The sequence below is a fragment of the Penicillium subrubescens genome (genome assembly GCF_028828155.1).
Source record: "Penicillium subrubescens strain IBT 31985 chromosome Unknown utg000003l_segment0_segment0, whole genome shotgun sequence".
NCBI classification, from domain to species: domain Eukaryota; kingdom Fungi; phylum Ascomycota; class Eurotiomycetes; order Eurotiales; family Aspergillaceae; genus Penicillium; species Penicillium subrubescens.
Genome location: NW_026643153.1, coordinates 473,975 through 499,313, shown reverse-complemented (window position 1 = coordinate 499,313; position 25,339 = coordinate 473,975). Strand labels below are relative to the sequence as shown.

Here is a 25,339-nt window from a genome sequence, read left to right as displayed (position 1 = left end):
TACAATCTTCTCGTGTGGGTAGCTGGTAACTAGTGTTTTGTCGATGAGTAAGTAATATCCTCATGTTAGAAATTGGCTTCCATGTTTTACACAAAGAGACCACGGAGTATCTCAAACCCTAACGTCGAGGTCGTGGTGAAAGTCTAATAGTGTGCCGCTAGCCTGCATATCATGCCTGTATGTAGGAGTGGAATGTAAAATATTTGAGGAGACAAATATGGACCTCCCCATTTGATTACGCGTCTCTCAAACATGCTTCTTCCCACTAGGTCCTATGTCCCTATCCCTCCCAATGCCCAAGTTGTTGCAACTTATACTACCTTGGACCTCCTCCACAGCCGAATACCCACGACGCAGCATGACCCCAAGCCAGTCCCTGCTACTCGAGAGTTCATTCACGATATTATCTTAAGCAGAATACTGACTATATCCGGATCGTAATAGAGCACGATTTTATATTGCTTTTTATATGACAGATACTGTGGCCGTACCCGTAAACGGTATCAAGTTCCCTCCCATTCAGGAGTTACTTTGAATTCTGAAAGTCTCCAATTCATCCCATTTAGGCTGCTTACTACTTTAGGTGTATTCTCCTCTGCCATAACCTCCTCACTTCAACGGCCTCATCCGATCTCCCAGCCACGTCCCATCGGTCTCTCTTCTAGCTTGCATTAGCCAGGAAGCCGGTTTTCCCCTGAACTGAGCAAGTTATTTACTTCCCTCAAACACTTAAAAAATTGAGGAATACTTTGGACAAAGTATTGAGGCAGAAGCACCTCACTGGGCACAACTGGCCTGCAGCGCGAGATTTTAGTTCATTCGACGCGGGACTGATCCTATAGGCTGGCTGGGGATGTGCTGGCATGTATAGTTAATGCCATGTACCTATGTACAGAATCTCCTATGTTTATATAACCATCACCGATCAACACTGAATGTATCATTTGGTATGTTTGTACAACAACTGCTGATCAATGCTAGATAGAGAGATTTTCTTGGATGTTTGTACAACAGATGCAAGCGAGTATAAATATTAGATGTTGCCCCATTGCTTAAAGGCTAACTCCACAAAAGGTTCTACACCCTCTATCTGCGCATTTTATGAATATAATACCATTCGTTGCCACTTAATCCATAAATGGAACCCCAAGTCGGCATCAGTGTATTTGTCTGGAACAAAGAGGGCAAGTTTGTTCTCGGCAAACGACAAGGAAGCACTGGTGCAGGTATGTCTATTATGGGTTAATAGGGTGTCCTTTACATTCATCAAACCGCTATTAAGTATTCGCTCTACAATTCTGGAACCCTCTGACTTCTCGATATCCAAGGCACTTGGGGCCTACCAGGCGGACACCTTGAATTTGGCGAGTCCTTTGAGACCTGCGCAGTGCGCGAGGTTTTCGAAGAAACAGGTCTAGACGTCTACGATCTGAAATTCCTGGCCGTTGTGAACAGCGTCATGCTTGCGGAGAAGAAGCACTACGCCGTTATTTTTCTTGAAGGATACGTCGACGGAAAAAAAGAGGCGATACAACCTTCTGTTAGTACTTGGCGGCAGTTCACTTCCATGATATTGCTCGCTACTGGGAGAATACTAACATTTTGTTGTAAGGTCCGTGAGCCAGACATGTGCGCCGGGTGGGAGTGGGCTTCTTTGGATGAGGTACGATCCTATTATGAGGAGCAGTTAAGGTATGATGGACCGGCGTTCCAGGGACGGAAATTATTTTCGCCGCTTCTAGAGTTATTTCAACAGTGGCCAGATTTTCATGTGTAGCTGAACAGAGCCTAGTGGGAGGAAGGGTGTTTGAGAGACGCTAAGTGTGAAAAGTCCGTATTTGTCTAGTCGGTCCATTACATTCCACTCCTACGAGCAAGCATGAGAAGCAGGCTAGCCATGCATGACCTCAATAGGCTTTCACCACGGCTTTGGCGCTAAGGTTTGAGATAGTTCCTCTGCGTAACATTGAAGCCAATTTGGAACAAGAAATCTAAGATTACCCCTGAGTGGAAGCGTGCTCTCCACGCTCCCCAAATGTCCACACAACGCTAGCCTGTCTCAGGGAGGACGGAAAGCAACAGTATCTCTTAATCACATGATATCTATAAAGGAAGCCTCAGCGGTATTGAACCGCTGAAACCTCAACACTACACCCCATATCCATATCGAGATGTTTTGGTAATACTTCAGCTTTGATGCAGTAAGTTCTGACCCAATCATGTTCACGCAATTCTTTCAGAGTCGTTTTAAGTAATCCGGATCGTATTCTCGCGCTGGAATCAACATATGCTGTGGTGGAAAAACTCCCAGGGCCATGCAAACACGGCAGAGAGCTCTTTAGGCTTGGAGTGCGACCGGGGAAACGACCGTCGATACACACATCGGGGCACGCAGAGCAATTAGCTCAGCAATCACACAGATCCGTACAGGCAAAATAGGCCTCCGGGCCTACCTTCACGCCATCAACAAGGCCGATACTATTATTATTAATCAAGTTTATTGTCCATATCGAGCCCTAAAGCTATGACAGACCGTGAGTCTGAGACAGGGACGGCTTTCAGCCGTCTGCTCCTATGAGTTCCTGGGCGTGAGCCCCATTAAATACTGTCAGGTCCTTTTACTCGTCCCAATTCGCTTGTTTGCGCAGGACATTTGAGCCATCCTGGCTCTCCTCGGTGTCTCAAGCCATTCGGGTGTCTCCCAGGCTGAGTGCCTAGGCTACCCTTCTTGCTATCCTTCCCCCGTCCTCTCAGCTTCTTCCAAGTCCTCCAATCCCCACTCATCATCTCGTCGTGCTCGCTCGGCCAGGGCCTGGTGGTGGTGCCGGGGCAGAGCTGCCTTCGTTGTTGACAGAAATCGTAAGATGGCGGCTGTCGCCTTCGGTTCCCCCAATAGCCTACCCTCTGGACATTCTTCCGCCGCAGAGGGTCTGGCCACCCCAACTCGATCCAGCGCTCGGTAGAGCTGGGCCCGCTGGTGCTGCTATTCCCGACACTCAAAGAGAACGTGGTGTACTGTCTCTGCTGGTGCATCGCCTTTCTCACACGCTGGGCTGTCCCGCGCGTGAATCCGGTGGAGGTGAGCCCCGATAGCAGCATGGCCGCTCTTCAACTGGAAGAAGCGAGTGGCCAGCGGTTTAGAGCTGGCGAGGCGACTGGCCGCGAGCTTTGCCGCTTCATCGGCTTTCTCATTTCCCTCAATTCCGGCGTGGCCAGGCACCCATTGAACTATGGGTTCTCGGCCTCCCTCTTGGAGAGCTCTGGCTACTGCATGAGCTCGAAGCGTCAGTTCCTGACCGGGACCTGCTTGTGTGTGTCGCAGCCTCGCAATCGCGGCTTGGGAATCCAGCAGAATTGTGATCGGGACGCTGTCATCCATTTTCAGTGCGGCCTGAAGGGCCTGGACAACACCCACAAGCTCCGCATCGAAGACCTCCCGCCCTTTTCCGAGGGGGAAGCTCCGGGCCCTCCACTCTCCGCAAGGCTCCTGCCAGGCGATCCCGGCTCCGCTTCGGCCGTTTTCAAGCCTTGATCCATCTGACCAGATCGCACTGCCTGGTTGTATTGTCCGCGCCGCAGTGAGAGCGTCATCCGTTGCCTGGACGATAATCTGCCCTGGAAAGCCGCTGCCATCGCCACGCCCAGCGCTCTCTAAACCTGCAGAGGGATCGGCTGGGAGGATATTGGCTAGTTGTCGAGCTAGGTGCTGTCCTAACGACCATGGTCCCCGGCTGTGCGGTTCGGCCCAGAGTCGATTTCCAGGTGTTGTGATACCAGGCATTTGCTGCTCAGGAATGAAGCCGCAACATCGGAAATAATTCCTGCTCTATGTATAGGAAGAACCAAGTTGATTGGAAATCAACTTGGACTTCATGTTGTATATATAGCCTCATGTATTCTCTCAAGAAGAACAATAAACAAGCTTCCTTTTGCAAGACAACAGGTTATGAGCCCGAGTGCAGTCACTCGGGTGCCGTCTCTACTCACACCGAGACCCATTTATCTCTTTGATTTGTGATTATATATTACCCCGCTTTCTCAAACATCATGTCGGCTCTTGCCCAGGACTCTCCTGACCGATCCGTCATGGCCATTGAGCCTCTGACAGGAAGCGATAACTTCGCAACCTGGAAACGTCTCATGACCTCCTACCTGAAAGCAAGGCAGGTCTGGGACGTCGTGTCGGGCGATCTCCAGCGTCCTGATTGCCAGTTCAAATATGCCAAGCCAATCACGGCGGACATTAGTCCGCTTGTGGAGCCCCACCTCAATGGAGCCGTGAGGCAGCGAGCAATTGAAACCCGCCTCGAAGTGGAGGTCCAAGCTTTCGAGCGCCATAAGGAATGGTCGCGACGTGAAGCCGATGCCTACCACATCATCTTGCGATATCTGTCACCTAATGTTAGCATCCATGTCGCGGGGCTGGAGACGTCCCGCGACCTGTGGAATGAACTCGAAGAACGGTACCGGCGCATGGAACTCGCCACGTTTTGCGAACTATTCGCTCAGCTTCGCGAAACGACAGGCGATAGTTGCGCCAGCGCGCGTGAATTTGTCGACCGCGTGCGACTGTTGGTTCATCGATTGAATGCCATCGCCCGAGGATCCATTGGCGATCGGACGCACATTGCGATCTTGTTGACGCAGATCGGACCGGAGTATATCCTGATTGTGGATGCTATCTAGAATGACAAGGATCTAGTCGATCCGACCACGGTCGGAAACCGTCTGGCTAATGCCGAACAGACAGTGCGGGGGAAGAACTCTCCCACACCACCACAAAGGGGGCCGGGAGCATCGATCAATACGATCCAAACCAACACACGAAAGTGCTCCCATTGCAAGAAGCGAGGCTATGTGCCTGCGAAGTGTTGGAAGAAACACCCTGAATTGCGTCCGCAGAAGGACCATGCCGACAAAGCAGAACGAAGTACTTCCGGCTCACCAAGAAACACTATATCATCAAGCCAGGAGGAAGAACGGCAGGGCCCGCCGACTTCTAAGAGACCGAGGATCAATATCGTAAGGGCGGGGGTGACGACCCTTTATACCCACGCACCGCAACCCCGGTGGATCCTAGACTCGGCCGCCACTAGCCACATCTGCTAGGACCGAAGCTGCTTTAGTAGCCTGCGGCCCCACCGTGAGATACTGGACACGGCGGGCGATCTAGTAGAAGCCGAAGGGATTGGTACAGTGAAGCTCACGCTCCGGGGGAAGTTCAACCACCCCCTAGTGTTAAAGAATGTTTACTTCGCGCCACGCATCGGGATGAACCTGATTAGCGTGCCGAAATTACTACGAGACCGCTACTCGGTAGTAGCGCACCCGCAGAACGTCTTTATGCAACGCCGAGGACGGACCGTAGGAACTGCCTACTATACAGAGGAGGATCTGTTGATCTTGCGGTGCTATATAAGCCAAAGATCCCGAGAACGAGTCTAACTAGCGAGGGCGCCGGCGGACCGTGTCTATACAGATTCCCTAGAACCGCAGGCGGTGGACATAGACGTCGACGACCCTCTAGAGTTAAGTGGTGCGCAAGGCGCGGCGACCACCTCTGAACTCGGTGGTGAAGCTCGGATACTCGAAGAAGATATAAGTAAAGGAGTAGACCAGGCTACCGAAGCGCTATAGTACGCTCGGATAGGACATCTGAATCGGGGAGACTTAAGGGTGGTCCTCCGTCAGACTAGCACTCCGTACCGACTGCTGACTCGGGCAGAACTATTAGCAACGCCGCAGTGTCCGGCGTGCATATCGGGTAAGTAGCATCAGAAGAGGAACTCCCGTACAAGACGGCCACGTCTGCACTCGACGAGAATATTTGAAATAGTCCATTCGGACATCATAGAGATGCCGATTAGGAAAGATAGCTCTAGGTACGTTATCACATTTACTAACGATTTTTCTCGTAGCTCGTAGGCCTACGCTATAAGATAGAAACATAAAGCGCTGTCTAAGTTCCGACAATTCGAGGCCTAGGTGTAGCGACAGTTCGACGCCCGGATCAAAAGATTCCTTACCGACAACAGAAGAGAATACTTGCCTATCGGAATATACCTCGAGTCCTAGGGAGTTAAGTTTGATACCTCGCCGCCGTATTGCAAGGGGCAGAACGGACTAGCTAAGCGCACGAATCGCACTATCCGGGAGCGGATCAATACGCTCCTGTCCGATACGAAGCTTCCTCCTTCCTAGTAGCCCGAGCTCTTAGAGACGGTAGTTTATCTGAAGCTGCGCGCGCTAGCGTCAATTCTGCAGAAGAAAACACTGTTTGAAGTACTATACGGGAAGCCGCCTACGCTGTCGCACTTACGACGGATCGGCTCCTGTGTATAGGTACTAATTCCAAAAGAGCATCGCGCTAAACTCGGACTAAGATCGTCTGAATGCCGACTGCTCGGTTACTACGAACCTAATTAGTACAGGCTTTACGAAGTACACTCTGGAAAGACAGTCTTTTCCCGTGATGTCGAGTTCGATAAACGGACCCCTATAGCGCCGCTTATCGAGGGGGAAACAGGCAACGACCTCCCGGACAACGCTCCTCTATCACCTATCTTTGCTAAACTAATACTACCTGTATCTGACGCACTGCCTACGCCGCCTCTGTCTCCTCTGTCTCCTGATGATCTAGAGAACGTGCCCTGTAAGCCGGTTGATAATGCACCTTCTGAACCAGTTGATATTCCTTTACCGGTCAATCCAATCCCTCGCGAAACACAAGCTATACCCGACCTTGGCTATTCCTTGTATAGCCGAAGACGAAGACCTTCCAAACGTCTCTTAGAGTCGTTAGGTAAGGTGTATACGACGGGGATATTGAATACAACCGCCGCAAAAGACGTTGATCCCTTGACCTTCTACGAAGCTGTGTCGGGACTTAATCAGCTGGAATAGTGGGCTGCGATCTAGAAAGAATACGCTTCTCTTCTTGAGTATAGTATATAGGAGAAGGTTCTACGAAATGAAGTTCCCCCCGGGGATCGGATTATTGGCTGTAAGTGGGTATTTAAGACGAAGGCTAATGGAATTCGGAAAGCGCGACTGGTGATCAAAGGCTACCGACAGAAATATAGCATCGACTATCACGAAACCTTCGCGGCTGTGTCCCGAATAGATTTAGTCCGCAGCATCGTTGCGAGTGCTGTGCTGCGTGGATAGAAACTCCACCAATTCGATGCCGTCACTGCCTTCCTCTACGGTGATATCGACTCGTTAATCTATATAGAGCTGCCAGAGGGCTTTGAGGAAGACGGGTACGTTTACTGCCTTCGACGCTCCTTATACGGATTAAAGCAGGCACCACGGATTTGGTACTAATACGTCCACCGTGTCCTAGTGGCTCACGGCTTTACCATAGCCCAGTCCGACAATTGTGTTTTCTATAAGCCTAACTGTGTCGTCTGCGTGTACGTCGATGACTTTCTGGTCGTAGCAGCGGACAACGCCGAGATCTAGCAACTTCGAGTAGCCCTAGAATCGGAGTTCAAGCTAAACGATCTGGGAACCCCGCGTTCATTCCTAGGAATTCAGTTTAACTTCCACGCGGACGGATCTATTTCGATTCACTAACATTAATACATCTAAAAGGTGCTTTCCGACTTTTACATAGAGACCTGTCAACCGAAGTCTACACCGATAGCTCTAAAAGTTCTCCTGAATAACGTTTCCGACGGGAGCGACCTAGATAAAGATACGAAGGCTCGGTTCGGGACCGCAATCGGGTCACTAATGTATCTTATAGTCGGTACGCGCCCTGACATCGCGTTTGCGCTTAAGACCTTAAGTCGCTTTACATCCCGACCGCAGTCGCATTATCAGGCCGCACTGCAGAGACTGTTACGCTATATCAAGGCTACGCAATTCTATCGCATCACATACCGCAGCGGGCAGTTAATCGGATACACCGATGCCGACTTTAGTGGCTCGGTCGTTACTAATAGTGCATTCTCCACGTCCGGCTATGTGTTCAAACTTGCGGGAGCGCCAGTTTCCTAGTCATCCAAAAGACAGGGGGAAGTAGCGACGTCCACGACTCACGCCGAGTACATTGGCCAATACAATGCTATTCTTCACCTGCAATAGCTCCGCACATTCCTGGCGGAAACCCATCTGTTTCGATCACCGGTGACCAACATCATAGCCGACAATCAATCTGCTATTGCTCTCTCCCGCAATCCTGAGTTTCACAAACGGACGAAGCATTTCAACGTGAAGTTCCATTACCAGCGAGCCGTTCTGAATTCAGGAGAAATTAATCTCGAATACATTCCAACCGAAGAACAGGCAGCTGATGGACTCACGAAACCTCTGGGACCCTCTCCATTCGCCAAGTTTTGCAACCTGTTAGGAATTGACATTGAAGAACACATGAAGGAAAGGGTGTAACCGCGATGGCGCTCTTTCCACTATTTCTCCTCTTCGAGGTTTTGAATGGTTTTACCAAGGCCTGACCGATGTGCATGTATTCAGTATCGCCTCGCTAGCAAGGTGATCCTGAGGGGGAATATTGTGATGTGAGGCTGTTGCTGCTCAGGAATGAAGCCGCAACATCGGAAATAATTCCTGCTCTATGTATAGGAAGAACCAAGTTGATTGGAAATCAACTTGGACTTCATGTTGTATATATAGCCTCATGTATTCCCTCAAGAAGAAGAATCAAGCTTCCTTTTGCATGACAACAGTGTCGTACCTTAATATTGGCGGTGCACAGTCTGGTGATACTATGGACCTTGAAGGCCTTAATTCCAGGAGGTTTCAGAGCTAGCATGGACTGAAGGTAACTCTCCAGTTCCGCTACAGCCGTGGACATTGGGCCTGTGCGAATTGCCTCCAGCGGCGTGGTCAAACCAGCCGCGACTCAAGAGCAAGGACCCGGTGTGTGTATGCTATGAATATGTGGTGCCGTACGAAACTCCAAAGGTAGTCTGCAGCGATCTAAAAGAATCCTGTAGAAGACGCCCAGAACTTCGTGGCTACTGCGATGCGAGCAGGTGGCAATTCAATTGTCCAACAGAAAGACAATTATGAAGGCCTTCAAGATTTTAGGGGCTTGGGTCCCGATGGGATCCGGCACCTCAGCGGCACCAAAGATTAGTCAGAACTCTTTGGGTCCCGTTGAACTTTTGGGCCCCGCTGCTGGAACCCGACGCCGTCAGTTAACCAGTTCGTTAACTAGTTAGGCGAGAATTACAGTGACTAACTACTCTGTACTCATACTCTAGTTACCTGCTCCAAAGGCCTGGAGGCAGCGATGGAGCTTAGTCGACTTCGCGGCCTCTCCCCAGCAACAGCACGTCAGCTGGGTGGCTCTGGTAGTAGACTACGCCTCTAGCGTCTGGATGCACGCTTGCAAGGATAAGCCCATCGGGCCGATCAACCGAGTCCAAAGGGTGAGAGCGCAAGCAATTGTAGGGACATTTCTCACAGTTGCGACAGGCGTAACGGAGGCTCACATTGCCACTTCACGTACACCGCTTTTGGAGACGGGCCGTGAAAATGTGGACGGACATTCACGCCCTTCCAGGAACCAATCCGCTCCGCAGGAGTACACCATGGATCAAGAAATTCAGGAGATACCACCATTCACCGCTGTACCAGGTAGCGGACGCGCTGAAAAGCATTGAGATAGAGACACTAGAAACCATCAATCCGTTTACATTAGCACCATGGGAGACACGCATGCAGACCGATGTTGAAGCAATGCCGGACTCACAGACTGTACCGGGCGGATCAATGCAAGTCGTGGTCCGCAGCTCCGCACGAAACGGGCTCGTAGGATTTGCAGTGGCGATCGAAAAACAGCCACCTCAGTATCGAAAACTGAAGCTGAAGACCTTCTCCGTGACATTGGGCACAAGATCAGAGCAAAATCCGTTCTTCGCGGAGCTAGCAGCAATGGCACATACATTGAACATGCAAGTGGGATTGAAAGATTACAGGATCATGCTGCTCACGAGCAACAAAGCGGCGGCCCTCACCATAAGGAACCCTCGACAACAATCAGGCTAGGAGTTCGTCAGCCAAACGTACAAGTTGATCAAAAGACTGCGGAGAAACGGAAACCACACACAATATTCTTTGGGACCCTACCAGCAAGGACAATAAACTGCTAGGGCTGGCCAAAGAGCAGGCCAGAACCGCGATCCACAAGGATGCTGCCCACAAGAATCGGTCCCCAGGATGAAATCGACAACACTGAATGTCGCTCAGTCCCGAGCAGTTGCCAGCAAAGCCCTGCCAGAGAACGTCGGGAAACACGTGAAACGAGTGGACACAGCACACCCTGGAAAACACACCCGGCAGCTATATGACCGGTTATCATAGAAAGAGCGAGAACGTTAGCTCAACTACGGACTGGCATGGCAAGACTAAATGGGTATCTCTTTCGAATCAACGTCATGCGGACGGATCAATGTGCGTGTGGACAAGCAAGAGAAACCGTGGAGCACTTCCTCTTCCGATGTCAGAAGTGGACCACACAACGGGACCACACAACGGACAGCACTGCTCTAGTGTATGAATATTCACCGGGGAAATCTCTCCTTCTTCCTAAGCGGGAAATCGCCTTCCGATGATAACGGATGGACACCGAATTTGGAAGCAGTGCGAGCCTCAGTATGATTCGCAATCGCCACGGGCCGACTCGATGTTGCCTAGCTACGCCGACCAACACAATGACACCCTCCCCCTAACTAACCTACACCAACCCCCTTGTGCCAGAGATGATAGACGTGCTTCAACTGGCGAGGGCAGGATGTTGAAGACTTGAAGAAGCGCCTTCAAGCCAGTCTACTAACAAAATTACTAACCCACAGGGATCCCTATGATATTGACAGCTGAGAGGACATATACTGCAAGGATCCATGCATGGGCTTGAAGGAGATACGGCACATGTATATTAGGACAGGTATTGGTAGATCAGTTTTAGTTGCCCTTTTGGCTTACAGTCGATTTCGAAAACAGATTACCCCTTGGACACACTGACTTTGTTTCTCGGCCCGTACCGGAGTATACGCTAAGCCTGATTTGGTTACGCTGGAACGGTCGCTACTCGGTTGTATCACGTATTGAAATGTATTTGGTTTCGAGGTCGCTGTAAAATACTGGAAATCTGTAGAGAACATTCTAGGCAGGGGCCCCAAGGGGGGAGGGGTCATTGCCCTGGCGACCTGGCTTAATCCAAGCTCGCCAACCTGCCTTCTGGCCTTTTCATCCACACAGCCTTTGTCTTTATCTTCATTTGCATCTTCTATGACAAAGGCTGTGCTATTGTTGTAGAGGACTAACCCTGGTAGGCCAATATGGTTCTCATTTGTGTTGCCCATGGTTCCTGCTTTCTACTGCCGCTTCTATTCGTTGCTGACGTGTGGAACCTCCCGTGTAAGCTGACGCAGATCTCGAGGACTTCGATCGCGTGTAAATATGAGCGATAGCCCATATTACGCTGACTATACCTCTCAGCACCAAGAGCTCGAACCATGGGAACAAGATTCTCAATATTCCCCTCCTACGCCAGGACACTTCCGGAGCCCTTATACTACACGGTCCAACTATAGTCCCTCCCCATCCACCTTCCTCGACGATCAATCCAGTCCCGCAAGCCGACGTCTACCAAATGCTTTACCACTGCTCCGGGAATCTGAGTGGGAGGAGGACAAGATCTACGATGAGGATCCACCTAGCTGTATACACTACTTCATAGAATGGCGGGTCACCGTCAACAATAAGGCCGTGGTGAAGGACACGGAAGAAGACCTAGTTTTGGCCCCAAGCGCTTACTGGCAGCGATTTCTGGAAAAGAAGCTGCTAACTGTCCTTGGACAGAAGGTCTCTCGCAACAAAAGGGTCAGGGCTGATGACACTGCGATTGTTGTGTCAGTCAATGACCGTTCTCAGCGTGATCTGACCAAGCGTTTCAACAAGACCGACATTGTTTGGACTGCCATCGAGAAACAGCTCCGGATGTGGTCGAGTCACTTCTGTCGGGGCAAGAGACTCACGCTGAGGATCTCTTTCAACTACGTAGAGGATGACACTTCTCCATCCGCTGGACGGAACGGGGAGAAGAGAGGTAAATCTTCTGTCACAAAAAGGATGCTTGGTGATCGCGATGCCCAGCTAGATGCTGAAGAAAATGCATGCGGTGAGCACCCAATTTGGCGACGCGTGTATGCCCTGATGAAATGTGATTCAAGTGCATGCCATTTGGGCCCCTACTGTTGGCTGGATCCAGTAGGGAAAAAGCATTATCGACTCCGCACTCAAACCCTCAGAAGATTGGTTACCTACGCCGAGAAAGGTGGTGTCCTGGAGTCGCACAAAGATGTTCCTGATGAGATCCAAGAAGAGTTATACATGGAGGAGCAGCAGAGGCTGGAGAAAGAAAAGCGCAAAGGGGGTAACATTGCCGGGCCTGGAACGCCGTATCCACCTATCAACATCAATGTTCTCCCGTCCCACCCTGCTGGGGTTGACATAACGGCTCCGACTGTTGGCTCAGCTGAGTCAAAGGATGTGAGCCCATTGAAAATTCCCGGATTCAGAGACGTTGCTGTCAAAGAATACGGTGAGTGGCTTGCATCGAATGTTTCTGATGAAACCCTCAAAGCTGCATTTCGACAAGCGTCCGACGTAACGCTATCAGATGGCTTTGACCTTGAGCACATCTACAAGGATCAAAACCCAGAATTCTTCGTCGGTAAGGGGATCAAACCCGGAATTGCCCGAAGTTTTGTAGAAAATATCCGCGACTGGGTGGAGAACGTGAAGAAGGCAGTACCCGTTCTTGAAGTGGTGTAGAAATTGCGTTAGCGTTGGTTGCAGCTCTTTGGCGTTGTTTTGGTTTGACTTGGCTTGACTTGGATGCATTTGTTAATATAGACAGCAGAGCAGGACGTTGCTCTATGATAATTTCAGTGTGCGCTATGTTTTGGGATTCGATTTGGCGTTCGGACACCGTAACCCGCAGTCTTTTTGCTGTTCACACGTTTTGCTGTTCCATCCCAGACGCTCGTAAGTCAGCTTGTGTTTTGGCCCAACGGGTCTGTCTTTCGAAGATGTCCCTTTCGTCGCCTTTCAAATGTGCGAGACCACGTTTTCTTAGCTCTGAGAAGAACCCAAAGGCAGCGTCGAACGTTTCAGGACTTGTCCAGCCATCCCTTTTGACAAGACCTTCAATACTGTCAAAAAAGTCCTGAACCTCATTCCATCCATCGGCATCAACTGAGTGGTTATGTAGTTCAGCCTGCGTGAAGCGATAGGGGCAATCGCCTTGGATGCCAAGTTCATGCCAATACCTAAATAGAAATTGAACACTGGACAGGAAACGGAGAGGCATCGAGCAACATACCTTTCAACATTAATGAGTGCCTCACGAAAGGAGACTATGTCATCATCCCACGTATTTCCGGCCAGTTCAACCGGAAGGCGCCTCGTCTTCCCATGGTCTAGATGGAATGTTCTAGTAAGCAGCGGGGTCCGTTTCTCAGTTTCCAACAAATAGAGCTGGAATAGCGTTGATTTGAATATTTTTTGTTTGATCTGAGTTTGACGCTCAGAATCGAAATCATCAAAATTTTCCGGCCGTCGAAGTAGAATATCACCTTGGTAGTCCACAAGCGGGGATGGCTGAGCTTGAAGGAAGAGTGGGCCCGCCCACGACCCTTGCCAATCAATAACGGAGGCTATACGGCCATCATCCACAAATAAATTAGAGGAGTGAAGGTCGCTATGCCATAATGTCGGGCGAGTGAGGATGGGCTCAATGTCCATAAGGGAAGGAGCCACTTTGAGATACTTCTCTAGCAGCTGCAGATGTGCTTCTGGACTGTTTTGGGCCGGTGACACCAACGTAGCGTCGCTCGGTGGTTTTGGAACGGCGTAATTTTTGATCCACTCCATTTCACGCTGGCCAACACATAATGCATAATCACTGGGAGTTGACCCTAGTCACAATTAGCCAGTCGAATGATTATATGGCCGTATGGCGATGCTTACAGGGACCCCTGGAGATGTCCATTGAAGCACGCTCCCTCTTCCAAAAGCCCCTGTCAACAGTAGGCCCAATACTGAACGTCTTGTATATATGCTCTTTGAGTTCTGATGGAGCCTCGTTGGTGAGTTTGGCTGGGACTGCACCTTCAACTGCATCACTCGCAAAATATATGCTGCCATAGCTGACGAGAAACAGATCAGATTTTGCACATCAGGCTGAATGTGAAAGTAAACATACTGTGAAAATGACACCGAGAGCATCTTTGACTCGATAGCCACCACTTCTCTCATAATAGAGAGTTTTGAATCCGGACTCAGCTCATCCCAAATCATTCCAAGCTGCGTGCCAGTTGCCTCTTCCATAAAGATATATTCCGAACCAGCCGGGTTATCAGTTGTGGCGTCCCAACCTAATACTCGCGGTACGGGAATTTGGAGGAAATCTCGAGCCTTGTAAATGGGTTAGCAAGCCGTCCCTTGCGCTTGACCGTGGCAAGCTTAACTCACGAACTCCATTGTAGCAACTTCAGATGCAGTCGTATAAAACGAGGGACCGGCATTTGGGTTTGGAATACGGGCAAGCACTGATTTTCCGTCATCCATAACCAACCGGAAGACCTTGTTAAATCCTCCCTCTGCCAACTTCGTCATTGAGACGCAGCCGCCTGAGCCAACGGCCCTGGCCGCTAAGCCTTGGAGCCCAGCAACATTGAAGGCCCGATACCTATCCCGAAGCTGCTGTTCTTCATCCCAGAGCCATCGCCCACTTGTATAACGAAAAAAGTGCTCAAAGTCGGGGCTGGCTGCTGGCATTTGCTTGGAGAGAGTCTTTATCGTGCGAATAGCGAGGCTTTTGCGACCGGGAGGAAGCGTAGTGGTCGTTAAGAATGAACGTGAAGATGGAAGGGCTGGCGTTCGTAACTGATTATCTTGAGCGGCACGAGATCTCAGCTTGCAGAAACTCGAAAGAAAACGACGTCCGACACCGGCTTTCATCGCTGATCGTTGGTTGTGAGTGGTGATCGGACCAGTGGCGGTTCGGAGAGAGGGTGAAAGTTCTCTCGGATCCTTGGCGCTTAATAAGAGAAATCACCAGGCCCCAAACAAAGTTAACGCGCGAGCAACGCAACTAATCACCAAAAGTTCCCCCAAGACAACAACCATAGTTATATGAATACCTAATTATGAAGTTCAAGACTTTTTCGTGGTGAAAGTGTCGATTTGGCCCCTTACACAATTACTTCTTCTATATTGCAGGTGAGACTTTCAACGGTTATCAATTATTTGCGGGCTGAGGAAGAGTGTAGGGCCAGTTGTCATCAACTGAGGGGCGGCGCTGAGCTTTGTGATCTCAGAAAGTGGAACTCCTAACCGATTCATGGAAGCTTCTACCAGTCCAGTGATCACAGTCTCCGGTCGTCCATATGGGCCCATAGTTAATTGAGGTTTGTTTATTAACCACCTACGGAGTCATGTCTGAGGCTAAAATTCCCTACCTGGTAATCGCCCTAGTGCTAATCATCTGCATATCGTGATTTTTCCTCTGGTATTTTGTAGTATTCTTTGCACCTGGATCATGAGCGGTAAATTCAGTGCGTTTATTGGCTCAAGGTGTGACCACATTTCTCTCAAGCGCTCGAGCTGCAAGTACGTAACACCGAAGGTACAAATCATTCTATAATTGTTTCAGCATATTCTAAGCGCCCATATTGTCCTCGGCGCCTTGGACTTGGATATATTAAGAGTGTTGGGGGCTTTCGTAGGAGACATTTAGGACAACAGAATTCTTTTAAAACCTTCTACTTCCAGTGCCAAATCACAAGGTAAGGTACATCGGGCAACATCAGGTTGACATGAAGACTGATATCGAATAGATGCCAATATCCATTAAAACTGTTCGTGCATTCACTGATGGTATTCCGTGGGCGAAGATATTCAAGAAAGCCGAGAACACGACCAAAGGACAGCGACTTTATCCGTCCCAAAGCCATGATAAGAAGAAAAACTTTCGACTGGATAAAGGCGCTACTATCAGCGACAATCAACAGGAGATCATTCTTCAAGCGAACAAGGATGCCGAGAATGCAGAGGTGAAGAAAGAGGCCCAGAAGAACAGTCATAGGATCCTGGCAAAATGCGTCATCGATCCGAATAACGTGGATGCAGAAAAGGCAAAGACGGACCTGGAAGCTTCCTTCAAGGAGAACAACTGATACGCAATCCCATCCCGAGGAAACGTCTAGCACGGCGTCGAGTGTGGGCATATACTTGACAAAGGCTCAAAGTGATATGCGGTTCCTGGTGGGCTCAGAATGCAGGGTGCATCGTTTTATATTATGGACAGTCAGGGGACTCTCGATCATGTAAATCTTCAATGCTCAGACCTGAGTGCCGAAAATGGCCCCTGGCACTTTCTTCTCTTGCCCCAACCTGATTAATACACCATTCGAGGAAGGTGCTGAATCCCTGAGTGGGATCTTCTGCGTAGTAGCTCCAGTTACGTTTTATGAATCCTTTCAGCTCAGCAAAGAACTCTTCAATTGGATTCAGGTCTGGTGAGTATGGAGGCAAGTAGACCAATTTTACTCCCGCATCGGCGCACATCTGTGAAATCCGCTCGGAGTGGTGGAATGATGCATTATCCATGACCAGGACAGACTTCGGCTCCGGCCATCTTCCACAATGGTGAAGAAGCTCTTCGATGAAGTCCTCAAACACGGAGGCATCGGTTGAGCCACGAAAGACGCGAGACAACACGATACCATCTTGAGAGTACGCAGGCAGAATTTGATACCTCTCGTCGCGGTGGAACTGTGCCACTTGTTTTGGTGCTACACCGAGCGGTGACCAGCCTGTCCGTCGGAACCCAATCCGCTTATCACATCCAGATTCATCAACATAAACAAGGTGATACGACTCAAAGTCAGAGAGGTTATGAAGATATGTCTCTCGCAATTCCACGTTCTGCTCTTTAGCCTTTCGCTGAGAATTTTTTCTAGACCAGCCTGTGGATATAAGGGCTCTCCTAATACTAGAGGTTGTTGCTAGCATCTGGAATTCATCCCACAGGAATATAGCCATCTCGTCGAGGTATAGACTAGGTTTTTCGAGCAGATGATCGCAGAGCGCTTCTAGCATCAGTGGTGTCACGCTTCGTCTTCGGCCAATATGGTTTGAGGGGGCATGGACGCTTCCGAACAGTCGCAAGTTCCTGCGAATATTTTTGATCGTCTGTTCACTGCATTCAGCTGCTTCAGCTATTTGAGACCTAGTTAGTGATTGGGCTTGTATCATATCACGAATAAAGTGTAGCCTTGAGGAGGGTAGTCTCGGTGCCATAGAGCGCGTATGATTCTAGCAAATCTGGAGATAAGAGGTCTTTGCGGACTGAGAGATGCCAGGGTAGGAATGAAAATGGCATGGAGGGGCGCGCGCCAAGGTAGTAGTGTATAGGCAATACATGTAATATACAATATTTTACGTTATTACGTCGTTCTAGTTTTTCAATGGGTCTATTCTTAGGAAATAATTATTTACAGCTTTTCCTGATACAGACTAGTGCATACTCGGGTACGAGCCGAGAAACAAAGTCAGTGTGTCCAAGGGGTAAACTGTTTTCGAATTCGACTGTAGCCGCCGGGCGGTTAATGAATTGTGTGTGTGGATTATCTACGAATCACGCAGCGACGCTTTGTTTGTAGATAAGTTAAAGCACATAGTAAAAGGTGAACTAAATAATAGCTTGATCGCCTTTGGATAGTACTTTAAATAAGATTAAGTCCTCCTTCCACTTGATTGAGGTAGTCTGAATAAAGCCGAACAGAAGCAAAAGCCGGCGATGAATGTTGAATGCACCGCGCTTCACGAAAGACGTATCTCGATGACCGCTGCCTTTACGTCTCCAAAATATCTGGTTCAGTTTCATCTTCGAACCACCGTTCACCAAGACACGTCAGTACGTTGCCCTTAATTACAGAACGAACATACAGCTACTCACGCCACTTTGAGATCACCGTCAGATATGTGCAGCATAAACTTGCATGGGGAATGAACGCAATTTTTACCGAAAGGGCAGTGATGGCTTAGGTAACAGTCATAATCAGTGCAGTCAGCAAAATTGGGACACTGGCCCTGCCTTGCTTTGTACTTCTGTATGACAATCTCCCTAGGGCTTAACTCCTTCTCGTGAACCATTTTGCATTTGAATCGGTTGCAGCGTCCCAGAAGATAATGTTCATTGCAGAATCCTCTGGGTGCAATCTCATACAATTTCTTGTGATAGGAATCCAGGGCAGCTGCGTCAGTGGAGGTCCGGATCGGAGGATCTAATCGTTGGTCGTATTTATTGTATTCGATAACTTTCTTTTCTTTGGCTTGGCGTCCTTTGATTGTGATATTCTGGGGATGTCTGGAGCCTCCAATTTTCGCATATGACGATGGGTATCTCACAGAGACTCCACCATTTCCCGAAACAGTAACAACCGAATCCATCCTTAATCCCTGGGTCAAAGACATTTCAGTTAAAGGACTGGTGGAAGCTGTATTCTGAGACGAATTTCCCTGAGAGGTTGTATCTGAATCCGGAAACGAGGATCTGACGTTTATTTCATTGTCGGGAGTTATTGAGGGCCTCTGGAAGCTAGAGCGAGTAGGCACCTGTTCACTTGGAAGGTGCTCACAACGGAACACGTTATCAAAGCTGATGATGTCAAACCCGAGGGACCTAAATTTTTCCCCTGCAGGAGTTGTCTCCACGAGTACAATCCGCTTTTCTTCCTCACTGCCCCCGAGAAAATCACGCAGTTGGTGTAAATAGCCATTATCATGGCAAGCAGCAAAAAAAATCTTCTTGCACTGGATATTTCGATAGAAGTGATTAAGCATTCCTAAAGAAATATGAGCCGAGTAAACAAATAGATGCTTTGTTGAAGTCTCACTGTTCATCTTAGAATCGGCGTTTTCTTTGCCCGGGCCAACATTAATAAACTCGTACTCAGGGCGACTATTGGTGAAATGCTCTGCAAAGCGATGTAAATCTTCTTCGAGCGCTATCACTTTGTTACTGTGCATTGATGGCAAGTGAGATCCTGTTGGCTTAATATAACAAATTTTTGTCCTTTTGCATCCTATCCCAGATACAGTCCGCCGGATGGGGTACATTGGCCATGTAAATATACTTAATCACAATGTTCAACTATAATCAGTGAAGAGCAAATCCAACACAGGGCAGCTAGTAGGCCACTTAACTCTTCTTTTCTTTTTCTTTCCAACTCGCATATGAGCGAATGCACCTAAAAGCTACTACAAGAAATCAATCATTCGAAGCCCACACTGAACTAAATTGACTTCAGCCAAGGATCCGCTAGCAACTCTTTCGCAGATGCTCGATTTTCCGGTTTCCACTGAAGCATCTTCCGCATGAAGCAGAGAAATAAACTTTGTTGTGTATCTCGCAAATTGCCTTCTAGCTTCTCCAGAGATATAGAAGGAATTTCGGCGGTACCTATCCAATTGCCTGAGTATGAACCATCAGTTGCGCCTACACAGTGTAAAAGGAAGAAAAAGGATATATATGATCGTACCGTCGTGATCGAAGAACTTCATCGCATACTCGCTATTTTGAAGCATTTCTTTTGGTGGCGCGCCCATGATTGCTATCATCCCAGCGAGGTGGTGGCTGTCTGAAATGTTCCTGTTTGAATCGCGGGCGTACAAGAGATGCTTCTGCTCAAAAAGATCCCAGGCCTATAGGAATAGTTAGTTTTTGGCAGAACGAGACTTGTGATATATACATACAAGGACCCCTATGTTCCAAATATCAATCTTTTCATTCCATGGCATCCGCAATAGAACCTCTGGAGCCCGGTAAACTAAAGGTTGGACATCCTCCCATTGTTTCCCTAAACTCGAGCTAAAGCGAGCCTCCCCGAAGTCCGACAAAATAGGACGGCCATGCACCTTTGGGATCCCTAGGTCTCGGGAGGAATAGATCACCCGATCTCCAACAATTTTGCGAGGGCTGGGGCTGGATCTCTCTGCTTCCTCAAAATCGACGAGAATTGACTCATCCTCCACACTAAGCATGACATTATTTTCTTGTATATCTGAAATTAGGTCAATAAGAAATTCCAGAAATGTGCGCTGTTTCACAATAATAGGAATATTATACCAGTATGAACAATCTTGGCTTCTGTGTGAAGAAAGTCGAGAGCAAGAAGTATATGGATCAAAGTTGGCTTGAGTATATCTTCCGGCAGCACCTTTTCTATGGTCCGATTGCGTAGCTCGCATAGACTCATAGCTAAAGGGGGATGCACAAGGCACTGATAGGAGTAGGTGTTATCCGCAGAACTGATTTGAAAGTCATCGATGGCGCGTCGCACGAGCACAGAGCCTGTATGGCTGGACTTGACGTTTCCGAGATGTTTGTACACCTCTTTTTCTCTTCTTCCATGGCTAGAGTCATGTTCGTACATTTTCAATGTAACATAGGCATGCTGCCTACTACTTTTCAGTCCTCAATCTCAATGCCACTGGCACTAGAACTCACTGTAGGTCTCTACAGAGCCACACTGTGGAATGACCCCCATACCCAAGCTTTCCAACCACCTGGTACCTTGAGCGAAATACATCGCCGATATTCACAGGGTAGAAATGCTCTGGCGTGTACCCTCGTAGCTTTTCCTCCTCTAGTTTGTCGTTTGAGTCGAGAAGAATGCCTGCATGAGAAAATTTCCTAGCTGGAGAAGGCGGTCGCCCAAAGATGGACTGTTTCAGTCGGTGCGTGAGGCGTTGCATCATCATTGGACTACCTTTGCACAGGATTGGGGGTAGCAAACAAAAGACAGGATGGAAGGCCACTTGGACGACGTGTCGAAAGATTGGACCGCGAAGGCAATCACGTGACTACTGTCAACATGTGGGGCCTTGACGGATCTCGACCTATTGTCGACAGCGAGATTGGCCACGATGGATTATAGTTTATCCGGAACGCTGGGAGAGAATAAATTAACTAGTTAGTTAACTATTGGTTTGTTTAGTTACTCATCCCAACCCCGAAGAATCAAACCGTCCCGAGGATGAGTAGGGGTGACGTGAATGTCGAGGCAGCGATTTCGTCCGGACTATTCGTCGGAGAATCCGAAAGCTGAGCTGCGTTGAGTTTGTGGAATAATATGATGGCACTGTTGTCCGTTAGGCAAATGCCTTCGATGGTTCCTTGAACCGGAGCCGCTAGAACACAATTTTTCGAATGACTTTGGTATTAAATTTCCTTGCAAGGAATCCTAAAGTTAATGGGGGTGACTACGTTGATTAGAGAACATGTCAGACCTGTTTTGTTGTGGAAAGACGGAATTTTCCTGTAATCCCGATGGCACATGAGCATCACGTGTTGCCGTGTGGAGCTAAGTTTTTCCAGCCCGTGACACTAGATTGGGCATCACATCACCTCTTTCATGCCCCGCTGTTCTTCCCCTCATTCCACTCAGCGCAAAACTATCTCCCGCTTTTTTTTTATTATGCCTTACTCATGTAAGATTTGAAATGCATTGTTACTTGATTGTGACTGACTTTTTGTAAGGATTTTGTCCTCCCATCGGCTTACTGGCTCTTGATCAACCGTACCGGCCGCCTCTCAACCTTTCGAACATAATGGCACCTTGTTCCATAGAACCTACAGCCTTGTCCGAGCTCACAAAACTCGCAACTTGGGTCCATGATCATGCTAAGATGGAGGAAGTCGCCAAGAATACTTTTAAATGCGTGGATAAGGACCGTCGGGACAAATTGCGACCATTCTTGGATGCACAGAAATACAGCAAGATATGGGTAGGAATTCCAATCTGTATTGTTAGATGGACAGCTGAATAATTGATTGCCAACAGGGCCATGGATATACAATATACCGCATCAAGGGAAAAGCGGAGATTGGCTTAACCCCAAACTATCGGTCCCTATTTTTCCCCCTCTCTGTCGGCCCTGGAAATGACGATCAGGGAAATGACGATCAGGGAAGTAGCAACCCGGGAAATAAAGATTCATCCTCTGCCGAACTACAAGTTGCAGGTGAAGTGCTTAAGCCTGGTGATTACATACATTTTACGAGTGCTTTAGTCCTTGATGCACAGGTAGACTGTCTCATCGTGCTCCTACCGAACACGGTCACCAAATAGCTCGAATTACCATGTTGTGTCTGTATTATGGCTTTCAATCAACACTGATGAGTATTCCTGTTCTTATATTTGAACAAGCGGAGCAACAGCACAGTCGCTCCCAAGACGGCGTACGTTTTCCCCAGGACAATGACATAGCGCGACATCCGGGTGAAAACTCTTCGCATGTATGTCAGTGGCAAGCGGTCTTATTGCCTCGAGATATCGTGGTCTCATCGTATTACTCATGTCAGGGAAGTCCGCATTTCCGACGGACATGAGCGGTGCCATCATATCAATCGTATCAGGGAAGTCCGCATCCCCACCAGGTATGAGCGGTGCCATCATATCAATCGTATCAGGGAAGTCCGCATCCCCACCAGGTATGAGCGGTGCCATCATATCAATTGTATCAGGGAAGTCCGCATCCCCACCAGGTATGAGCGGTGCCATCATATCAATTGTATCAGGGAAGTCCGCATCTCCACCGGGTATGAGCGACGTCAAGGTGTCAAGCGAAATATCAAGACCTAGGAAAGCTGGAGACCTAGGATCTTCGGTGTCCAAAGAAACGATTACTGAGCGATCCATCGAAGCCTCAGGCCGGTGATGATATCCTTGTTCGTCTAGTGGACAATCAATACTGGGTGTACCAACAACCGGAGATCGAGTGTTTCTAAACTCCTGCCGAGGTATTTGGCGCCGTTTACCCTCGTTTTGGTTAATTTCTGGAGCAGCATTAGGATTTCCAGATATTGGATGCAAATATTCAACCGCCTTACCGTTCACCTTCGCCTCTCTCTTCCTCTTGTTCCTCAGTGCTGACTTCGTGGGAGGTCGCTTGAGCGAGCCTTCTGTCTCTTGGGACCTTGCCCAAAGCTCGTCAGCTATCTTTTTTCCTAACACATCGAGTCCATTGCTTGTGACAGCGTTGTCAATGCCATTTTCACGGAGACTGTCGACAGCGGAGGAGAAATATCGGGAAAATTCCCTGCCAGTGTATCTTGACATGATTTAGCATCCAATTTCACGTTGCGAGGAAGAGAATGCAACGCACTGGTATTCTGTGACTGTCAAAGGTAATATAAGCAAGTACCCGGGTCCGCCTAACTCTTCGGCCCACTTGTTGTACGCACGACCAAGCCGAACATACTCTTCAAGCAGTTCGTCTGCATCTAAGGAGGGATGCTTTTGTTTTATCTGCGCTGCGAGTTGTAGACAAGCATCCCTACGCCATCTGTCTCCAGTATGATACCCAAGTTCTTTTGCCAAAAGGAACAGGTTCCGGAATTCAAGCCGTCGATATAGGAGATGCATTTGAAGATAGATGTCACGAATCTTCTCATCTTGAATATCGTCACATTTTTGGTGTAGACGAAAAAATGCACCTGTCAATCCACCTGCGACTTGGACTCCAATACGATGAGTTGACTTAAAAAAGGATTGTGGGTTCCCCTGATGTTTGATGAGGGCGTTGTGAAGGCTAGTCGATATTGAAAAGGGGCGATAGAGGTCGATTCTTTGATCAGGGTTGCTAGAGTTGCGATGGGATTGACGATGGTCGACAGTACCGCCATGGTCGAAATGGGAGGCCTCATTTGATAGTGTATCATTGTGGTTAACTGGTGACGGGTCCTCGCCGCGATCGCCAGGTGGGCATAGATCTTCACGAGCATTGTTAACCACCGCTGGGCTCTCGTGATGGCAGTTGAGTGCAGCATTACTTTTATCAGTTGGTATGTGAATTGGCTCGTTTTGTAGACGTTTGCCCATCATGAGGAGGAGTCTCGAGAAAACCAGCAAACTGGGCGCTGGCAGACCCTGAACACATTTCGTGCATTCTTCAGGAGGTAGTTTCGTCTCTATCTTGTTGAGAACGAGCCCAATTCTCTCGAAAAGGTCATTGAGCTCTGCTGTAAGTAGACCCGCTGTGTCTTCCATTCTTGATGGATGGGAGATATCGTAAAGTAAACCCAGGCTGGGCCTGAGGAACTATTGCTCACCTGGTCTTACTCAGACCTCTTTCCAGTCCTGTGGACTCTCGTGCGGGACAGCCAATCATATTCGACCAGCTAGCGCGGATACGTACCATCACACGCACATGCAGTCAGTATCACCTCCCCATAAATCGGGCAATGATAGGCAGTATTTACGTGTATGGGGGACGAGATCCTTTATCGAGAAGATGATTCGCATTTCCAGCGTACATATAAACCCTATGATCAACCTTCCTCGTCTCTTTCTCTTCCAAGTAGCTGGACTTCGACTTCTGTGCATTTCCACTTTCTTAAGTACAGAAAAGCTTTCAAACATCTCGACTCCCCAATCAGATAGCTAGTGGGACCCCCGCCTCTTCTAACTGCTCACCCCAAATGAGCCTTCCCATATCGGTGGCACCAGCAAAAGAACCCCAAGCTATCATACCTCCCTTTCCCCCTCAGTCACTTTAGGTGAGATCGAAGAGAACCCGGGCCTTAACTGTAGATTTTGGCCCCTTTCTACACTTAACACGCATCTTAGAACACCTGTTTTAGCAAATGTGACCTCCTGCACCAGCTTCTCTTGCCAAGGGGGGGGGAGGGGCTAACTGTAGATTTTGGCCCCTTTCTACGCTTTAGCACATCGCCGCTCAGACGAACGCCCCACTTAGATGGCGGTGACTTACTAAACTCTGGTTGGTCCAGGCTTCATCCCAATAGTCTCGTGGCAAAAGATCGTTGGTCTCGTACCCCGTCAAACGCCCGACGCTTAAAGGTCGGGGAACGACTATATTGTATACAACTCCGCTCGCACCATTTTTGAACAAAGTTGACTTTGCCATTTCGAGACAAACCCGTGACCCAACGCACTAATGCATGAGCAGGATAGGACTTAGCTGCCCTGCTAAGAGACGGTGTGATCTGGACAGATACGGCCCCAGAAAACGAAATTCTACTTATTCCGCAAGTAACCTAGTCCGTACATGATCTCCTTCTACGCGGCCGTGTTGCGCCTTGACGTGCTCGCCGTTCGCGGGGCATGCACCGATTCGAAAATGCGAGACCACATCTAGCCCCATCTCAGTTGCTATTAGCGCTTAGGGCGCACCTCTAAATTCGCATATTCCATGTCCGTTCTCCAATGGCCTAGGTCTCCACATTCCCCCCCCAAACACAGGCTCTTATTCGAAACCATCAGAGTCACTG

At 48.8% G+C, this 25,339-nt stretch overlaps 7 protein-coding genes across 7 annotated transcripts; 3 read left to right on the top strand and 4 right to left on the bottom strand.

Annotated features, from left to right (window-relative positions):
• Window positions 1-1,138: 1,138 nt before the first annotated feature.
• N7473_004321 (nucleotide triphosphate diphosphatase NUDT15) lies at window positions 1,139-1,811 on the top strand (the record flags this gene model as incomplete). The annotated part of the gene is made up of 4 exons (XM_057150261.1): window positions 1,139-1,226; window positions 1,329-1,540; window positions 1,613-1,692; window positions 1,793-1,811. The coding sequence occupies 4 exons, from the start codon at window positions 1,139-1,141 to the stop codon at window positions 1,809-1,811; spliced, it is 399 nt and encodes a 132-aa protein (XP_057010371.1).
• Window positions 1,812-2,598: 787 nt separating this feature from the next.
• N7473_004320 (uncharacterized protein) lies at window positions 2,599-3,099 on the bottom strand (the record flags this gene model as incomplete). Its single annotated transcript, XM_057150260.1, has 1 exon — window positions 2,599-3,099. One exon carries the CDS (start codon window positions 3,097-3,099, stop codon window positions 2,599-2,601), a length of 501 nt encoding a protein of 166 aa, XP_057010370.1.
• An 8,331-nt stretch (window positions 3,100-11,430) lies between these two features.
• On the top strand, window positions 11,431-12,807 carry N7473_004319 (uncharacterized protein; the record flags this gene model as incomplete). Its single annotated transcript, XM_057150259.1, has 1 exon — window positions 11,431-12,807. The coding sequence occupies one exon, from the start codon at window positions 11,431-11,433 to the stop codon at window positions 12,805-12,807; it is 1,377 nt and encodes a 458-aa protein (XP_057010369.1).
• A 181-nt stretch (window positions 12,808-12,988) lies between these two features.
• On the bottom strand, window positions 12,989-14,997 carry N7473_004318 (aminoglycoside phosphotransferase family protein; the record flags this gene model as incomplete). Its single annotated transcript, XM_057150258.1, has 5 exons — window positions 12,989-13,304; window positions 13,358-13,952; window positions 14,005-14,183; window positions 14,240-14,451; window positions 14,509-14,997. The coding sequence occupies 5 exons, from the start codon at window positions 14,995-14,997 to the stop codon at window positions 12,989-12,991; spliced, it is 1,791 nt and encodes a 596-aa protein (XP_057010368.1).
• A 580-nt stretch (window positions 14,998-15,577) lies between these two features.
• Window positions 15,578-16,214, top strand: N7473_004317 (uncharacterized protein; the record flags this gene model as incomplete). Its single annotated transcript, XM_057150257.1, has 3 exons — window positions 15,578-15,584; window positions 15,811-15,824; window positions 15,876-16,214. The coding sequence occupies 3 exons, from the start codon at window positions 15,578-15,580 to the stop codon at window positions 16,212-16,214; spliced, it is 360 nt and encodes a 119-aa protein (XP_057010367.1).
• Window positions 16,215-19,337: 3,123 nt separating this feature from the next.
• Window positions 19,338-20,802, bottom strand: N7473_004316 (protein kinase; the record flags this gene model as incomplete). The annotated part of the gene is made up of 5 exons (XM_057150256.1): window positions 19,338-19,516; window positions 19,584-19,746; window positions 19,798-20,105; window positions 20,171-20,502; window positions 20,552-20,802. The coding sequence occupies 5 exons, from the start codon at window positions 20,800-20,802 to the stop codon at window positions 19,338-19,340; spliced, it is 1,233 nt and encodes a 410-aa protein (XP_057010366.1).
• A 1,310-nt stretch (window positions 20,803-22,112) lies between these two features.
• On the bottom strand, window positions 22,113-24,095 carry N7473_004315 (uncharacterized protein; the record flags this gene model as incomplete). Its single annotated transcript, XM_057150255.1, has 4 exons — window positions 22,113-22,151; window positions 22,290-22,882; window positions 22,937-23,157; window positions 23,212-24,095. 4 exons carry the CDS (start codon window positions 24,093-24,095, stop codon window positions 22,113-22,115), a joined length of 1,737 nt encoding a protein of 578 aa, XP_057010365.1.
• Window positions 24,096-25,339: the final 1,244 nt, after the last annotated feature.